General features: G+C 42.1%; 1 protein-coding gene across 1 annotated transcript in view; it reads left to right on the top strand.

Annotated features, from left to right (window-relative positions):
- Positions 1-18,817, top strand: part of LOC141082974 (uncharacterized) — a 59,506-nt gene that overhangs the window by 27,554 nt on the left and 13,135 nt on the right. Inside the window, exon 5 of the mRNA XM_073567067.1 lies at positions 6,735-6,857. Coding sequence (XP_073423168.1) covers positions 6,735-6,857 — 123 coding nt within the window. The remainder of the gene's footprint in view (positions 1-6,734; positions 6,858-18,817) is intronic.

Raw genomic sequence — 18,817 nt, forward strand, 5'->3', positions numbered from 1 at the left:
CACCATAGCTTGTGGTGGGTACGGAAGGTGTGAGCTGTGCAGAGATAGGTTGGGATGGATGGAGTGCTTGCATGTGGTCCTCACTGTCACACTCCAAACACTTAATAAGAATGTTACAGTCCTTAGCAAAGTGTTCAGTAGAAGCACAACATCTGTAACATACACCAAATGTCTTTAGAAGTTCCTTGCGCTCCTGGAGCAGCTTCTTTCTGAAGCCAATGCACTTCTTTAGGGGATGTGACTTCTTATGAATGGGACACATATGATTAGGATCTTTGACCTTGTCCCCTGTGTTGCTATTGTCTGGAGCTGATGTAGATATGGAAAGGATGTCGGTCTTTTTCTCTGATACTGGGCCTCCTTGGCTTTTCAGGTTAGTACGTGGACCCACGCAATTAAGAGGGGTTGGACCGGGTCCGCTGGGTTCTATATAGGAAAAACTTGGGTCGGTCTTACACTCTGCGATATCCTTGATAAATTTACAGAAGCAGGAAAATGGAGGAAAGGAGACTTGATTGACTCTTTTGTACTTTTACCCAATAGTGGCCCACTTCTCTTGTATATTGTATGGCAACTTAGAAACTATTGCGTTATTGCCCCAAGTGGTATCCAGGTAGCTGAGACCAGGTAGGTGCGTGTCTGCCTTGGCTAACTGGAGCTCTAGGAGCAGGTCACTGAACTCTAGGAATTTTGAACTGTCCTTGCTGGATATTTTGGGGAAATCCTGTAGACGCTTAAACAGTGCATTCTCTATGGCTTCAGGACTGCCAAAGCTACGTTCTAGTCTTTCCCATGCAGCCATGAGACCAGCTGTTGGATTACTGATGTGGACGGATCTGTGCCTCTTGACCTGCTCCGTGGATTGAGGTCCGAGCCACCTGATTAGCAAATCCAGCTCTTCAGCAACAGTGATGCCAAGGTCACTAATTGCGGCTTTAAAGGTACATTTCCAACCTCTGTAATTCTCAGGCTGGTCGTCGAACCTTGTGAGACCGGTGTTGGTGAGTTCTCGACGTATCATGTACCTCACAAAATCGGACATGTCTGTTCTTTCTGACTTTGGAGAAACATTTGCTGGCTGAGTGATGCTGTTAGCGTGGGTCGTAGCTTCTTGGTTCAAGAACATGGGAAGATTCTGAGTGGCGTAGGATTTAGACCAGCAACCATTGTGGCATATGATCTCTGTTGTATGCGGGATTGGAACCACACAGTTATCAGGAGCATAGTGCCTTGTCGGCATGTTAGGTTGCATGTAGACGTTGGCGTATGGCATTTGCTGAGGTGTAGGGTCAGGCCGTGTATTGACACATGAAGGAGGTTCGGGTTTGAATGTTTGTGGTCCATTGGACTGACCTTGAACGCTGGAAGCTTCAGGCGGATCAACGTCCTGATGCTCTAGAGAGAGGTCGGTGCTGACGGGAATGCTGTTGGTGGTCAGGGGTTCGTTGGTTTGGCTCAGCATGTAATTTCTTGGCGCTTAAGTGCGTCTTCCATGTCGAGTTCGTAAGAATTGAGGCTGCTTCCTTGGCTCCCACCTAGAGCCTGCTCGAAGACCTTTAGCTTTGATACGGCTGCTGCATGTTTGTATTCCTTCTGCATGACTTCTATTTCTGCCTTCTCACGTGCAATCTCCGTTTCCTTCTCTGCTTTCTTTTGGGCAAAAATGGCTTGCACTTTTGTAGATTCTGCTTCGGCACGCACTCTTATGAGTTGCTCACTGAGGGTTGAGTACCTTGATGAGCTTGACTTGATTGAGTGCTTTGAGCTCCTAGCAGGCCTGGATCTGTGCGATGTCACTTCTGATATTTGTGGGATTTTTGCTTCTGTTTTGTTCACGATGTCACGCACAATGCTATCTCGTTCGGCATTGAGCTGTTGGAAGACCTGACATTCCTTTAGCGACTCTGACGTATTTAATTTCAGTAGAGTTGAGATGTATTTTCTGCAAGTGTCTTCGTAAGCCTGGTACGCAGAGTACAATTGTTCAAGGGCTCCCTCTGGTGGTAAATCGTGAAAGGCATACTGGGAGATGCTGTTAATGTGACTGCAGTCTTTGCCATAAGATGGATATATTACAAGAAAGTTCATGTTTAATGACTTCAAGGTTCTCTATAGCTTTCAGTGACCGCTTAGCAGAGTGCCTGGGTCTGATAGTGGCCGAGTCCTCATATAAAGATATTGCAGACTTTCCTTCAGCCATTGTAACTCACAGGCAGATGAGATTTATGTAATATGAGCTGCTATAGTCTCTGCAGTGCAGGCTGGGGGAAGGGCTATGCTGCACACAGGCTGATGGTATCTATATGATGTAAGTAGATCTTCTGATGTCTGTTCTGACTTGTAGAAGCTGGAGACGACTTTACAGATGTAACTGCAGGAGTCTCTTTTTACTATTCTGCCTCCATGGCTAAACTGTAAATGTTGGGCGCTCAGACTGCCATCCCATGGATTCTGTTTACCATTACTCACATTTAGTGATGTCCGCAGATAGCTTAAACTCGACTGGAAAGAGCACATTTGAAGGTCCAATAGGTTTATTCTCGGCTGAATCCTTGCATAATGCACAGTTACAGTAGGAAAAAAGAGACTTTCCTTATACAGAGCTGTATAAATGTTTGTCTCCAAGATGGGGAAAGACTCAAAGATGGAGAAGAAGGGAGGGCTTACAGAAATGAGAGTCACATGCAAGGGGAGGAGACAACCTCTAAAAGAGACAGATCAATATGCAGCAATGGAAACAACAATATGATTAAATGCAGTACTGTCTATATGATTCTAAATCATGGGATATGACAGAATCACTTACATTAGCTAATTTTAATGTTCATGAGTCCACCATCAGAAAGTCACTGGACAAAAGATTGAAAGGAGAAAGCCACTGGTCTCCAAAAATAATATTGCTGCCCGTCTGCAATTTGCTAAAGATCACCTGGACAAGTCAGAAGGCTATTGGAACAATGTTTTGTGGATGAATGACATCGAAATAGAGCTTTTAGTTTAAATAAGAAACAGGAAAAACACTGCATTACAGTAAAAAACCTCATAACATGTCCAACATGATGGAGGTAGTATTATGGTTTGGGCCTGTTTTTCTGCATCTGAGCCAGGATGGTTTCCATCACTGATAGAACAATAACTTCTGAATTATACCAGAACATTTTAAAAGAAAATGTCAGGACATCTGTTCATGAGATAAATCTGTAGAGAACGTGGATCATGCAGCAAGACAACAACCCAAAACATTCAAGCCATTCCGCAAAAAAAAGGTTATAGAGTTAAAGTTAAAGTTTTGAAATGGCTTAGGCTAGGTTCACATTGCGTTAGTGCAATCTGTTTAATGGATCCATTAAAAGGATGCGCTAACCATGTGCCCCAAATTGTCTTTTTTTGGGAACGCATCAACACGTACGTTAACGCATCCGTTGCATTGCATCGCCATGCGTTAGCCATATAGTTCTATGTGTTAGCCGTGACGGACCCGAAAACACGGTAGTCCGCATTCGAAGGTGCGTCACAAAATAACGGACCATCGCTAACGAATGCCCATTTTGACATGCATTAGGATGCGTTCGTTAATGGAAGTCAATGGGCATGATAACTAATCTGTTACTATGCGTTAGTGCCACTTAGAAACGGATCCTTTAAACGGATTGCACTACCGCGATGTGAACCCAGTCTATATCACAGTCATGACCTTAATCCAATAGATTCAGGGAGGACCTGAAGCGAGCAGTTCATGGGAGAAAACTACAAACATGGCAGAGTTGAAGCTGTTATATAAAAAGAAATGGGCAAATATTCATCAAAGCCGATGTACAGTACTAATCAACAATTTCCAGAAATATCTAGATATAGTTTTTGCTCTACAAGTGGGTGACACCAGAGACTGAAAGCAAAGGTTCACATACTTTGCCACGCGCAGACATTTGATATTGGATCAATTTCCTCATTTAAGAAAATTATATCTGTTTTTACTCTTTTGTCTGATTTGGTTCCTTATCTACTTTTAAGGCTTCTATGGAAATATGATGTAGATATACTGTAGGTAAAATTTAGGAAGAAATTTTAAAATTTTAAAGGTTCACAAACTTTCATGCACCACTGTGTATATGTATTTATCTCTCTCTCTCTATCTCTATATATGTATATATATTTATATAGACACACACACATATATTAGTGATGATCGAACAGTGAAATACTCTAGTTGCTCGATTCTCTAATTGAGCAGATTGGAAGCGCTCGACTCGAGTACCGAGTATAATGGAAGACAATGCAAGCTCAAGCATTTTTCCCTCTCTAACAGGAGGGCTGGGGGGTCAGAAAAATCACGGAAATGGATGGAAACAGCACTCAAATGGAACGGGAACAGCATGGGAAGACACATCTCTGATTCCCAGGTCGCAGCTGAGAAACAATGTGCTCAGAGTATTATGCCACTTTAACGGCCTGACAATAAAACTGAAAAAGAGAAAAAAAAACAACTCCTCCACCCCTTAATTGCTGGGCAACCTGCTATCTCTCTCTGTATTTCAGCATCACCTATGACTAGAGTAGAGGGGGAAATGACAGTACACAAACTGGTAGTCACTGGTAAATGTAATTTTACCATTTTCTTACTTATCTGGGCTGTGGTGTGTGTGACATTTTGCCCCATTTTTAAAGAGTGGGACTCCTTGTCTTGTGTAAGAGAATTGTAGAGGTAGGCCTCAGAAACAGTGGGTATGGAAAATATTCAGACCCCTTTAAATTTTTCACTCTTTGTTTCGTTGCAGCCATTTGGCAAATTCAAAAAAGTTCATTTTTTTCTCATTAATGTACACTCTGCACCCCATCTTGATTGAAAAAAAATCAGAAAATGTAGAAATTTTTGCAAATTTATTAAAAAAGAAAAACTGAAATGAATACTTTCCGTACCCACTGTACATCTTTTAAAAATTATGAAGGAGGGCATCATAGACGCCTTGGAAAAATTAAGAGTGAGAGTCGCACGATGACCCTCTAAAAATTTGGAGCAAGGGCCAGTTGATATGGTGTAGGAGCAGGACAAGAAAAAGAAGAAACCATGAACCGTGTACTCTTTTTGGGTGGGCAGGACTGCATGGTAATACACCAGAAAAAAAAGGAACATTTGAATTGACTTTAAAACTATGCGTGCACCATCAGCAACAAGTCCACTTCCCCGTCCCTTGCCACACGCCTTGCGCACTTTAAATGTGGTATATAATATATGTTGCAAACTTTTCCAGTATTAATAGGGAAAAGAAAGTACGTAACCCTGAAACAGACTTTTGTTTTTAGGTTGCGCAGCAGTAAACCTATAGAAGAACTGTAAGGCAATAAACCCTGCCTATATGCCTATAATCCAAAACTGTCCCTCCTCCACCAGCTATCCCTAGACTGAATGCAGGTTTTACTAAAGAAAGGACAATATGCAGCAGTGAAAATAACTTTTGTTTCAATGATGCGGCAGTGGTATACAAGTACTGCAATAGCAATTATACTCTGCCTACAATATATGCCTGCTCTAATCTAGGCTCTCCCTGCTAAATCAACTCTCCCTAAATTATTTGCAGAGGAGAGTGTGCCAAGTCTTATATAACACTTGATGACACGATGTGTCCAGTCATTCAAAGTATTGCCAGTAGCCAACTGTTGTGAGTTCATTTTCCCCTTCACCATTGAGGTCTGATGAACTCCCTCTTCTGGTGAAGGAAGGTAGTGAGGCTGAATACCAAGCACCTGAGCAGGCAGATGATGACTGGGTGACGGGAATTGCTGACTGGATATAAGGCAGCTGACGCCCTTCTGCCTTGCTGGCGATTTCTCTGAGGGATTCTAGGAGACCAGTCTGATTCCTGCTCCTCAAAAGTTTTCTGCTCTGCTTTTTGCATTTGTGTTTTGGTTTTGTTTTGCCTTGTTTTTCTGGATTTCTGCAATTCCCTGCTGGGGGTGAGCTGAATTCCTTTTTGTCTTTTTTGCTCTGTCTTCAGAAAATACCTGAGTACTGATATAGTCTTTTTGAAGCCTAGCGTCTTCAGGGCCTTTTTCCCTATCAGTCTGTTGGCTCATATTTTGATAGGGTTTTGCGGATTGCAGACAGCAGCTTTTCTATCCTGTCCTATTTAGTTAGCTTGGGCCCCATCATTTGCTCAGCCTATCTTTCTATCTGTGTTAGTGTTTTTTCATCTTGCTTCACCATCATTATATGTTGGGGGCTGCCTATTGCTTTGGGGTCTGCTCTGGGGCAGTTTAGATTTCCCTTTCTGTCTTTAGGCTATTTAGTTCTCCGGCTGTGATCGAGGGGTCTAGGGCACCGTAGGAACCCCCCACGGCTACTGCTAGTTGTTGTTGATAGGTTCAGGGGTCTGCAATCCGATAGCTGCCAACTTCTCTGGTTTTCTGGACTTAGCTAGTATTTCTGTTTTTGCTTCCTACGGTGACTCATTCATAACAGCCAACATGGCTACAGCATTACTGAGTATGGCAGGCAATCCCTGCATGTTTATTGGCTATCTAACAGCTGAAAAACATATGGGGCTGGAAGTCGAGCATGGTTCTCTAGCATCCATGATACTCGAGCGAGTAATGAGCGAGCCCGAGCAGTGGTGGGCACACTCGCGCATCACTAATATACATGTATATACTGTTTAGTCTTTTTATCTATATATTTCTACTTTTGTATTTCCATGAAGAAAATGTATTCTCTAAGAATATCCTTTTGTTGTTTGTAGATAAGGTGTCATCTATATGGCTGATCACAGTGATATCAGTCATGTGTGGACTAGTCTTGGTGTCAGTAATTTTTTCATATTACATCTTTAAACACCTAGAAACAAGGCAAAGGCGAAGGAGATGTGAGTATTTCTTAGTGTCTTAATTAGCAATGTGATAAATAAGTTAACACTGTACAGCCATTTCTACATAAATGTTTACAGCTTGTTAGATCTCAATGGACATAGAAATATGGAGTCCTGGCACTAAACTCCTCACAGGTTATAGAAGGAGAAATCCTTGCACTAAACTCCTCCCAGGTTGTAAAAGGAGAGGTCCTGGCCCGAAACTCCTCCAAGGTTATAGAAGGAGAAGTCCTGGAGCTAAACTCCTCCCAGGTTATATTAAGAGGGAATCTGGTACAGTAAGTGGGGGCCTAACACTAAACTCCACCTAGGCTACAGTAAGTGGGGACCTGGTACTAAACTTCACCTTAGAGACAATAAGTAGGGACCTGATACTAAACTCCATCTAGGCAACAGTAAGTGGGGACCTGATACTAAACTTCACCTAGGCTACAGTAAGAGGGGACAAGGTCCTCCTAGGTGACAATAGGTGGGGACCTGATACTAAACTTCTCCATGACAACAGTAAGTGAGGACTTGATACTAAACTCCTCCCAGCCTACAGTAAGGGAGACCTGATACTAAACTTCTTCTAGGCTACAATAAGAGGTGACTTGGTACTAAACTTCTCCCAGTCTACAGTAAGAGGGGTCAAGGCACTAAACTCCTCCTAGGCGACACTAAGTGAGGACCTGATACTAAACTTCTCACAGGTGACAATAAGTGGAGACCTGATACTAAACTTCTCCCAGGCGACAATAAGTGAGGACCTGATACTAAACTCCTCCTAGACTACAGTAAGACGGGACCAGGCACTAAACTCCTCCTAGGCTAAAGAAAGAGGGGATAGGGTGTAAGGGGGTACAGAAACTGTTATATGCCCCTACCCTTTAAGCCCGACCCAGTTAATGTGTTTATTTTGATGTATCTATTTCTGCTACATGTTTGTATGTAATCTATATATACTGATTTGTTACTGCTATATGTTCTTGAGCATTGTTGATATATATGTGGAGTTAGGGAAAGCATAGTACCCCTAATCAGACACTAGATGGGGCACACTATTGTTCGTTAGCAAGAGCCCTGTACATAGTTAACTTAGGATGAGCCAGCCATGGATAAGCTAGGGGAATTTCCTGTTATCTAGGGGGTGAAGATTGGGAGCTGAGAAAGGCTAGTCGGGCCTGTGAGCCCAGAAAGGCCAGAGGGCCTGTGTAGGGCGGATGGACTCCGTAACGTTTAAGGAAGATAGCCCAGCCATCCGGGACCTGTAGTGAGCAACAGAGACAGCAGAAAAGACAACAGCAGTGACAGCAGTGTGGAGTAGAAGTGGAGAAGATGTCCAGAACAGTACAGGGATGCAGGTCGCTCATCATGTGACAGATCATCGCATGGGCTGATGACCTCAGATCTGGGGCAAAACGGCTGAGGGAATCCCTAAGCTCAGAGAATCTGAATAGGGAGGACGCTGTGTTATTGCAAGAGGCGGTACTTCCCAGGGAAGTACTGGGTGACCAAGGAAGGAGTGCAGGGAAAGTGGAGATTGGAAGCTGTTTGGAACCCTATGCAAATGCTGTCTCTGATAAGGATGTGCTGAGCAAAGAGGAAGGTAACGTTCTACGTTTTCAGTTTGATATGGATTCTGTTTCTTATTGTGCAACAATGCTAGCAGTGGAACTTCAGCCAGCCCAATGGGACCCTGATGGTGCAGAAGGTGAAGCAGAAGGTATGCTGCAGAGTTGACAGTATTTTCATGTGATGGGAGAACAGGGCATGCTAAAGCACATACTCTGAGCCACGACTATGGCCTTGGCGCTCCCTCACAAAGGTACTAAACTTTCCCACGTTACAGTAAGAAGGGACCTGGAAGTAAACTACTCCTAGACTACACTAAGTGGGGAGCTGATACTAAATTTCTCATAGGCTACAGTAAGTGGGGACCTGATACTAAACTCCTCCTAGGCTACAATAACAAGTGATCTCATAATAAACTTCTCCTAGGCTACTGTAAGAGGGTACAAGGCACTAAACTTCTCCTGGGCTACAGCACTTACCTAATACTAAACTCCACCTAAGCTACAGTAAGAGGGGACACTGGTACTAAACTGCTCCTAGGCTCCAGTAAGAGGGTACCTGATACTAAACTTCTTCCAGGTAACAGTAAGTGGGGACCTGATACTAAACTGTTCCTAGGCTACAGTAAGTGGGGATATATATATCATCCCAAATTTCGCCACGATGGCTGCGCCTCTGACTGATCTTCTAAAAGGGACAAAATCAGTAATGGTCAGATGGTCCGAAGAGGCAGAGTCAGCCTTCCAAGAAATGAAAGGGGCTCTATGTACACTGTGTTCCAAATTATTATGCAAATGATATTTTTCTATGATTTTCCTAAATAGTCAGTACAAATGACAGTCAGTCTAATAAAAGTCATCACCCGTTAGAGTATACATCAAATTTTATTGAAGAAATCTCCCAATGATAACAGTATATTCTCCAAAATGAATAAAAACTCAAATTGCACTGTTCCAAATTATTAGGCACAGTAGAATTTCTAAACATTTGATCTGTTTTAAAGAACTGAAAATGTTCATTAGTGGAATTTGCAGCATTAGGAGGTCACATTCACTGAACAAAAAAGCTATTTAACTCCAAAACATCCTAACAGGCCAAGTTACATGCTATCATAGGAACCCTTCTGTGACATCACCTTCACAATTCTTGCATCCATTGAACTTGGGAGTTTTTGGAGAGTTTCTGCTTGGATTTCTTTGCATGAAGTCGGAATAGCCTCCCAGAGTTGCTGTTTTGATGTGAACTGCCTCCCTCATAGATCTTTTGCTTGATGATACTCCAAAGGTTCTCTACAGGGTTGAGGTCAGGGGAAGATGGTGGCCACACCATGAGTTTATCTCCTTTTATGCCTATAGCAGTCAATGACTCAGAGGTATTCTTTGCAGCATGAGATGGTGCATTGTCATGCATGAAGAGGATTTTGCTCCTGAAGGCACATTTCTGCTTTTTATACCATGCAAGACAGCTGTCAGTCAGAAACTCTATATACAGTACTTTGCAGAGGTCATTTTCACACCTTCAGGAACCTTAAAGAGCCCTACCAGCTGTTTCCCCATGATTCCGGCCCAAAACATGACTCCTCCTCCTCTTTGCTGAAGTCGCAGCCTTGTTGGGACATAGTGGCCATCCACCAACCATCCATCTGGACCATCCAGGGTTGCTCGACACTCATCAGTAAACAAGACTGTATGGAAAATAGTCTTCATGTATGTCTGGACCCACTGCTACAATTTCTGCTTGTGAACACTTTTTAGGGGTGGCCGAATAGTAGGTTTATGCACCACAGCAAGCCTTTGAAGGATCCTACACCATGAGGTTCGAGGGACTCCAGAGGCACCAGCAGCTTTAAATATCTGTTTGCTGGTTTGTAATGGCTTTTTAGCAGCTGCTCTCTTAATCCGATGAACTTGCCTGGCAGAAACCTTCCTCATTCTGCCTTTATCAGCACAAACATGTCTGTGCTCACAATCAACCACAAATCTCTTAACAGTACGATGGTCACGTTTAAATTTTTGGGAAATATCTAATGTTTTCATCTCTTGACCAAGGCATTGCACTATTTGATGCTTTTCAGCAGCAGAGAGGTCCTTTTTCTTTCCTAAATTCCTTGAAACCTGTGCCCTGCTTAATAATGTGGAACATCATTCTTAAGTAGTTTTCCTTTAATTGGGCTCACCTGGTAAACTAATTATCACAGGAATTTGAGATTGATTTCAGTGATCCAAAGAGCCCTGATACACAATACCATCTATGAGTTTATTTGAAAAACAAAAAATTACATCTTTATGACACTTAAATCCAATTTGCATAATAAATTGGAACGCAGTGTAAACAACCCATTCTGGTGTCCCCGGACTTTAAACGAGAGTTTATCCTTCAGACAGATGCCTCAGATGTCGGGATAGGAGCAGTCCTTTCCCAGGAGATACGTGGGGAGGAGCATCCTGTCCTCTACCTGAGTAGGAAGCTATCTTCTTGTGAGAGAAATTACTCAGTTGTAGAGGAGTGTTTGGCCATAAAATGGGCAGTGGATAGGTGTATCTGATATTAAAGGCATAAGAATTAATATAATCCACAAAAGCTGGTATGGTAGATACATCGCCCTCCCAAATAATAATTTTTTTTAAATGCTTACCAATTTTATATGAGGATGAAATACTAGCGAAAATATTACATTCTGGTACCAATGTCATTGCCAGACAGGCTCCTACTATTGGAGATATTGTATCTCCTAGTTTTTTTGCGTCTGCATCATCCTCTGAAAATTGGTTGAAAACTACAGGTTTTTACAAATGTGGCTTCAATAAATGCAAAATGTGCAGATATGCGCAAAAAACTAAAACATTTAATGATTCAGGCAATATCCAGGAGTACAATAATAAACAGTTGATTAATTGTTACACAGAAAATGTAGTCTATAGAATACACTGTAAAATATGTAATTTATTTTATATAGGCTGCACAACAAGAAAACTAAAAAACTCGCATCTTGGAGCATATCAGAGATGTAGAAAATCATAGCACTAAATACACGCAACATTTCCATGGTTTCTAAACATTTTTTAGCGCAGCATAATGGCAACTTAGAGGCCATGTCAATTGAAGGAATTGAATTTGTTAAAAATTCAAAACGTGGTGGTGATGGAAAAAGACGTCTTCTCACAAGGGAGGCTTTTTGGATTTTTTGTCTGGGGTCTAGATATCCAAACGGTCTAAACAAATGAATGGAAATTATGTATCGCTATTAATGGTTATTTCTATACTTTTTATTCATTTATATATATATGTATGTTTGTTATTTTGATTTTAATCTGTTATTATTATGCAAACCTAAATAATGTGGAGAATTGCATATAGGACCTTTCGATTAGAACATGTGATAGAAGGCAATGTCGTCATTGGTCCTTATAGAGCATGAGTATTGAAACAATGCTCACAGGACCTTTTGTTAACCCTGCTGTTCTGTTCGCATTTGCTATACACTTGTACTGTTCCCGGGTCAATATGACCCGACCTATTAATTCTTGATTTTTAGCTACTCTAATTGTTTTATTTGAATACTTTTTTCATTAAAATACTGTATGTGAACATGGTTGATCATAAACAAATGAAAAATTTAAATTCAAACTTAATTATTTATTTTTTTTCATAAAAAGGTTACACAGGCTTTTTGCAATTATCTTCGATTGTTGACATTCTACACACAAATAACAAAGAAGCTTTACATTACCATTACTTAAACATGAAATTTAACTTTTTGAAAACAAATTTTATAAATCAACAAATGAAAAATCATAAAAACTTCAACCTTTTTGGAAAGAAAAAAGAAAAAACTGAACATGTTCATGCGTTTTTACACTGAACACAATAATAAGACACATGTCCTTTACACAGATATTTTGAACATCCAGCACATGTCAGATTAGTCTTATTGTCACAGGAAGATGGACAGAAGCTACATCTCTTCCTTTTTTTGCTGGTAGCTGTGCTGGTGGAGGCCGTGGATGTGGAGTCTCTTTCTTGAGCATGCTGGACACTTTTTACAATGGCTGTTGCTCCATCACTTCTGGGGGTCACTTTTCTGTTCTCAATATATGGCCTCACCAGGGATTTCCCCAATTCCTCAAGAAATAATCTTCTTTTATGCAGCTTATTCTGGTTCCAATCGGGGTCGATTTCTCTCCATAAGACAAATGCATTGTATGCAGAAACGTCCAGTATGTTATAAAATAAAATCATTGGCCACCGATTGGTTTTGCGTTTGCATGTATATGTTGATATTGCTTGGTCTAAAGTATCAACTGCTCCCTTTGTGGCATTATAATCCAAAACAATGTCAGGCTTTCTGTCTTCTCTATCACTTACGGCATTGTCATGGTGCATTGTGCTCATTAGAATTACCTGTTTGTTTGTTTTTTGGAACATAAGAAACAACAGTTGTATTTCCAGAAAAATAAAAAGTAGAACTGTACACCTCTCTCTTGCTAAGGATACCTTGCGGTAGTTCAGGTTTGTTTTTTCTCATAGTACCCAGCATGGTAAGTTGTTTTTTCTTCAACATCTGGCCTAGTTGATAGGATGTAAAAAAGTTGTCACATGTGACATTTTGTCCTTTTAGTCCATGAGTCAAATCGAGAACAACACGCATACCCTGATTTTTTTCAGGTCTTTCATCAGGGGTTTTTCCTGTATACACTTGAACATTTAGAGCATATGAACTTTTGCTGTCACAAAGTGTCCAGATCTTGATGCCATATTTTGCTGGCTTACTTGGTATATATTGTCTGAATGGGCACCTACCTCGGAATGCCACCAGTTGCTCATCAACAGTTACAGTTTCACCACTATTATACAATTTTGGTAGAATCTCTACCCATTGATTCCAAACATTTCTAATAGGGGCTAGTTTATCTTTAGCTCTTCTTTCCATTCAGTTTTAGAATCAACTAGTACTCTAGAAATTTCATGAAACCTTTCTCCTCTCTCACAAACAGACTAGATAATGACTTTCTTACTGATAAGAACAGTGAAACCACCACCATTTTGAGATGAAGTACACATAAAAAAACATAACTTTTGCAGTCAGAAATAATCAGAGACCTGTAGAACAGTATAAAATGCTATCGGGTCATATTGACCCGAACAGTACAAGTGTAACAATCAGCGTGTAGCAAAAAGTAAACAAAAAAAAAATGTAGAGCTCCACAAATGAGGAGAAGTCAAGGAACCACTAGTTTCAAATCCTCATTAAAAAAAATCTGCAGGGTCTCTAAAATCATTTCGGGTCATATTGACCCGAACAGTACAGCAGGGTTAAAGCATGTGATATGAGTCGCAGTTCCCATTGGTCAGCATTAGGTATAAGGCTTGTGATATGTCATTAACTTGCAGCTGTGATAAAGATCCATGTAGGATCGAAACGCGTAGCTGGTGACTCAGTACCTCACTGCACATCCATCCACTTATGAGGAGAAAGCCGATGTAATATATTTTAATTCTTCAATAAAGCAAGCAATTTTATTAGCTGGAACGCTCATTTTCTTCTGTCTACTATCAACTATCATTGGGTCCAGATGAAGTTCCGCGCTCTGGCTGTGGTTACTGAGCTGGCTAGGGCTTTTTAGCCCATTTTTTTCTATTTGTGCTACAGTAAAAGGGTACCTGGTACTAAACTTCTCCCAGGTAACAGTAAGTGGGGACCTGATGCTAAACTGTTCCTAGGCTACAGTAAGTGGGGATATATAGTGCCTTGCGAAAGTATTCAGCCCCCTGGAACTTTTCAACCTTTTCCCACATATCATGCTTCAAAAATAAAGATACCAAATGTAAATTTTTGGTGAAGAATCAACAACAAGTGGAGCACAATTGTGAAGTTGAACGAAATGTATTGGTTATTTTAAATTTTTGTGGAAATGCAAAAACTGTAAAAGTGGGACGTGCAATATTATTTAGCCCCTATAGTTTCAGTGCAGCAAACTCACTCCAGAAGTTCATTGTGGATCTCTGAATGATCCAATGTTGTCCTAAATGACTAATGATGATAAATATAATCCACCTGTGTGTAATCAAGTCTCCGTATAAATGCACCTGCTCTGTGATAGTCTCAGGGTTCTGTTTGAAGCACAGAGAGCATCATGAAGACCAAGGAACACAACAGGCAGGTCCGTAATACTGTTGTGGAGAAGCTTAAAGCTGGATTTGGATACAAAATGATTTCCAAAGCTTTAAACATCCCAAGGAGCATTGTGCAAGTGATCATATTGAAATGGAATGAGTATCATACCACTGCAAATCTACCAAGACCCGGCCGTCCCTCTAAACTTTCATCTCAAACAAGGAGAAGACTGATCAGAGATGCAGCCAAGAGGCCCATGATCACTCTGGATGAACTGCAGAGATCTACAGCTGAGGTGGGACAGTCTTTCCATATGACAACAATAAGTCGTACACTGCACAAATCTGGCCTTTATGGAAGAGTGGCAAGAAGAAAGCCATTTCTCAAAGATATCCATAAAAAGTGTTGTTTAAAGTTTGCAATAAGCCACCTGGGAACACACCAAACATGTGGAAGAAGGTGCTCTGGTCAAATGAAACCAAAATCAAACTTTTTGGCAACAATGCCAAACGATATGTTTGGCGTAAAGGCAACACAGCTCATCACCCTGAACACACCATCCCCACTGTCAAAAATGGTGGTGGCAGCATCATGGTTTGGGCTTGTTTTTCTTCAGCAGGGACAGGGAAGATGGTTAAAATTGATGGGAAGATGGATGGAGCCAAATACAGGACCATTCTTGATGAAAACCTGTTGGAGTCTGCAAAAGACCTGAGACTGGGATGGAGACTTGTCTTCCAACAAGACAATGATCCCAAACTTAAAGCAAAATCTACAATGGAATGGTTCACAAATAAACGTAGCCAGGTGTTGGAATGGCCAAGCCAAAGTCCAGACCTGAATCCAATTGAGAATTTGTGGAAAGAGTTGAAAACTGCTGTTCACAAACGATCTCCATCAAACCTCACTGAGCTTGAGCTGTTTGCCAAGGAAGAATGGGCAAGAATTTCAGTCTCTCGATGTACAAAACTGATGGAGACTTACCCCAAGCGACTTGAAGCTGTAATCGCAGCAAAAGGAGGCACAACAAAGTATTAAGTTAAAAGGGCCGAAAAATATTGCACGGCCCACTTTTCAGTTTTTGAATTTCCACAAAAATTTAAAACAACCAATAAATTTCATTCAACTTCACAATTGTGTCCCACACACAAAAAAATATAAGTGATGAGTTTATATGTATTTGCTATAAAAAAGTAAAAGGGAACATTAAAAGTTGGATGTGGTATTTTAGTGTTCCATTTATTTTTTTGAGCACACACACACAGGTGCTTCTCACAAAATTAGAATATCAAAAAGTGACACTCACATTATATAGAGTAATTACACTCAATACTTGGTCGGGGCTCCTTTTGCATCAATTACTGCATCAATGTGGCATGGCATGGAGGTGATTACTCTGTTTGTAATGACTCTATTTGTAATATGAGTTTCACTTTTTGCATTGAAAAACTGGAATAAATTAACTTTTTTGATGACATAGTTCTTAGGCATCAGGATCCTCCCTCTGCACAGGATGAATCCCAAGCCTTGTCTTCTCCTGCGGTCTCCCATTCAGTTTCAACCACAGTAAATGCTCCTCAGCAAAGACGTCAGTCTCAACTAGAGTTGAGCGACTTTTGTTTTTTTTTAGGGTCGCGTTTCGTTTCGTGAAACCCGACTTTTCCAAAAGTCGGGTCGAGCAAGATCGTCCGATTACAGGGAAAAGTCGGGGTCGTCCCGAAACACGAAACCCAATGTAAGTCAATGGGGAATAAAAGTCGGCAGTGAGAGGAGGACAGGAAACACACCTACAGTGCCCATTTGAATGCCAAAAGCATCAATTCTTCTTACTTAAGCTTGTCAACCTTAATTAACTTCATAATACAAGTTACGCACTGAAAAATGGGGGTTATTTGGCTAAAGTTGTGGGGGGGGGAGGGCTGGCTGCAGGTTTTCATGTGCCCTGGGCGAAAGAGCGCCCCTTTAACACATACCACAACTCATCATGCTCCGATACGGCAGAGAAATAGCGGTATAGTACAATGAAAAATACCTCACTTTTTACATCTCATGACGAGGCCCATCTATTTCTCCATACAGAATCATTGGTCCCATATAATGTTTGAAACAGTATATGATGAGCTCCACATAATGCTACAGTATATGTTGGTCCCCATGGATGAAGCTCCACTGTCTTATGGGCCCAAATAATGCTCCAAACATAATGGGCCCCATTTCTAATGCTCTAGTGTATAATGGGCCCTGTAAATGCTGCTCCAGTGTCTGATGTCCACCTTTGGAATGTTCCAGTGTATGGTGGGCCCCATCTATCATTCTCCAGAGTATAGTGCTCCCCAAAAATTGCTGTCCCAACATTGAAAACAATCAAATAAGTCTCCTCGCTAGGGAATCCCTGTACTTGTCTGGATTCCTCGTCGTCCCCATCTTCCATCTCACTGCACAGTATTTCAACTTTGCAAGTGCTGTGATCCTGAGCAAGCAGGGGGGGCCCACTCGTTGGCAACGGCACTGGCACAGGGCCCCTGATAGTACGGTGGTGTGTCTGATGGCGGGTGGGCCGAACCTGCACTTTCATCTGCAGCTTCCTCTTTGTCACCGTGTAAGATGGAACTGTATATGGGAAGGGTAACCTGAGTTTCATCAGGGTCAGATTCAGGTCGTGTAGCGTGCGAGGGGAATGTAGTGGTCTGGGTCAATGTACCAGCAGATTCATCGAGCAGTGGCTGGGCATCAGTGCACTTGTGTCGCCCCCAGGAGTACGGTCGCCACAGTGGCATTACCTTCTTCCTAGGGAGTGTGATGTCATGCTTGGGAGCAACGAAGGATCTCTCTAGCAGGTTAACTGATTGGGCGGCGTTATTCCCACGAGTCATGACCCTCCAAACAGCGTTCACGAAGGCAAAGTGTTTGTTTTACGTGGGCAGTATGGTTGCAAAGCTGAACCTTAAAGGAATGTCCAGAAGGGCACCACCAGGAGTGGAACCTACGGTTAAATTCGACTCCACCTGGGAAACCTCAACCATGCCAGCTACAGAACAGATGCACACATTGCAAGCTTAATTCCGTTAACGAACGAGACTCCGTCATGCCCCGCGGTCCGAGTCCGGCTTACTAGAGGGACACGTGAGGCTCTGGCACATGAGATTGGCCAATAACTGGTGTGTCATGCCCTTACATGTCCGTGGCTGCATGTGCGCTACACTGAAAAGGCCAGCGTTTGTCGCTTACAGGTGCGGATAACCCGCTGAACAACGTTAGTGATGGGGATCACTGATTACAATTATTACCCGCGAACAATGATTTCCCAGTAAGTGCAGGTCAACCGCAGTTCCGGAATTAGGCCTAACCGTCATTCCTGAAAAAATGAAAAACTTACGTGTGCAAACCACAGGTGCTGTAGCTTGCTTAACAGCTCGCCAGCCGTTCTCACGCCCAGTATGGATTACACGTGATTGCACAAAGGTGAGAAAGGGTACCGTATCCCCAGATAACATGTATGGATAGCGTACACATTCAAAATATATGTCTCAGGAGGCAGGCTCAGACGGTGTTAGGCCCAGTATGGATTGCACGTGATTGCACAAAGGTTAGAAAGAGTACCGTATCCCCGGATAACATGTATGGATAGCGTACACATTCAAAATATATGTCTCAGGAGGCAGGCTCAGACGGTGTTAGGCCCAGTATGGATTGCACGTGATTGCACAAAGGTTAGAAAGGGTACCGTATCCCCGGATAACATGTATGGATAGCGTACACATTCAAAATATATGTCTCAGGAGGCAGGCTCAGACGGTGTTAGGCCCAGTATGGATTGCACGTGATTGCACAAAGGTTAGAAAGGGTACCGTATCCCTGGATAACATGTATGGATAGCGTACACATTCAAAATAAATGTCTCAGGAGGCAGGCTCAGACGGTGTTAGGCCCAGTATGGATTGCACGTGATTGCACAAAGGTTAGAAAGGGTACCGTATCCCCGGATAACATGTATGGATAGCGTACATATTCAAAATATATGTCTCAGGAGGCAGGCTCAGACGGTGTTAGGCCCAGTATGGATTGCACGTGATTGCACAAAGGTTAGAAAGGGTACCGTATCCCCGGATAACATGTATGGATAGCGTACACATTCAAAATATATGTCTCAGGAGGCAGGCTCAGACGGTGTTAGGCCCAGTATGGATTGCCCGTGATTGCACAAAGGTTAGAAAGGGTGCCATATCCCCGGATAACAAGTATGGATAGCGTACACATTCAAAATATATGTCTCAGGAGGCAGGCTCAG

Source organism: Dendrobates tinctorius, unplaced genomic scaffold (genome assembly GCF_039654945.1).
Source record: "Dendrobates tinctorius isolate UK_male_01 unplaced genomic scaffold, ASM3965494v1 ptg000019l, whole genome shotgun sequence".
Classification (NCBI taxonomy): Eukaryota; Metazoa; Chordata; class Amphibia; order Anura; family Dendrobatidae; genus Dendrobates; species Dendrobates tinctorius.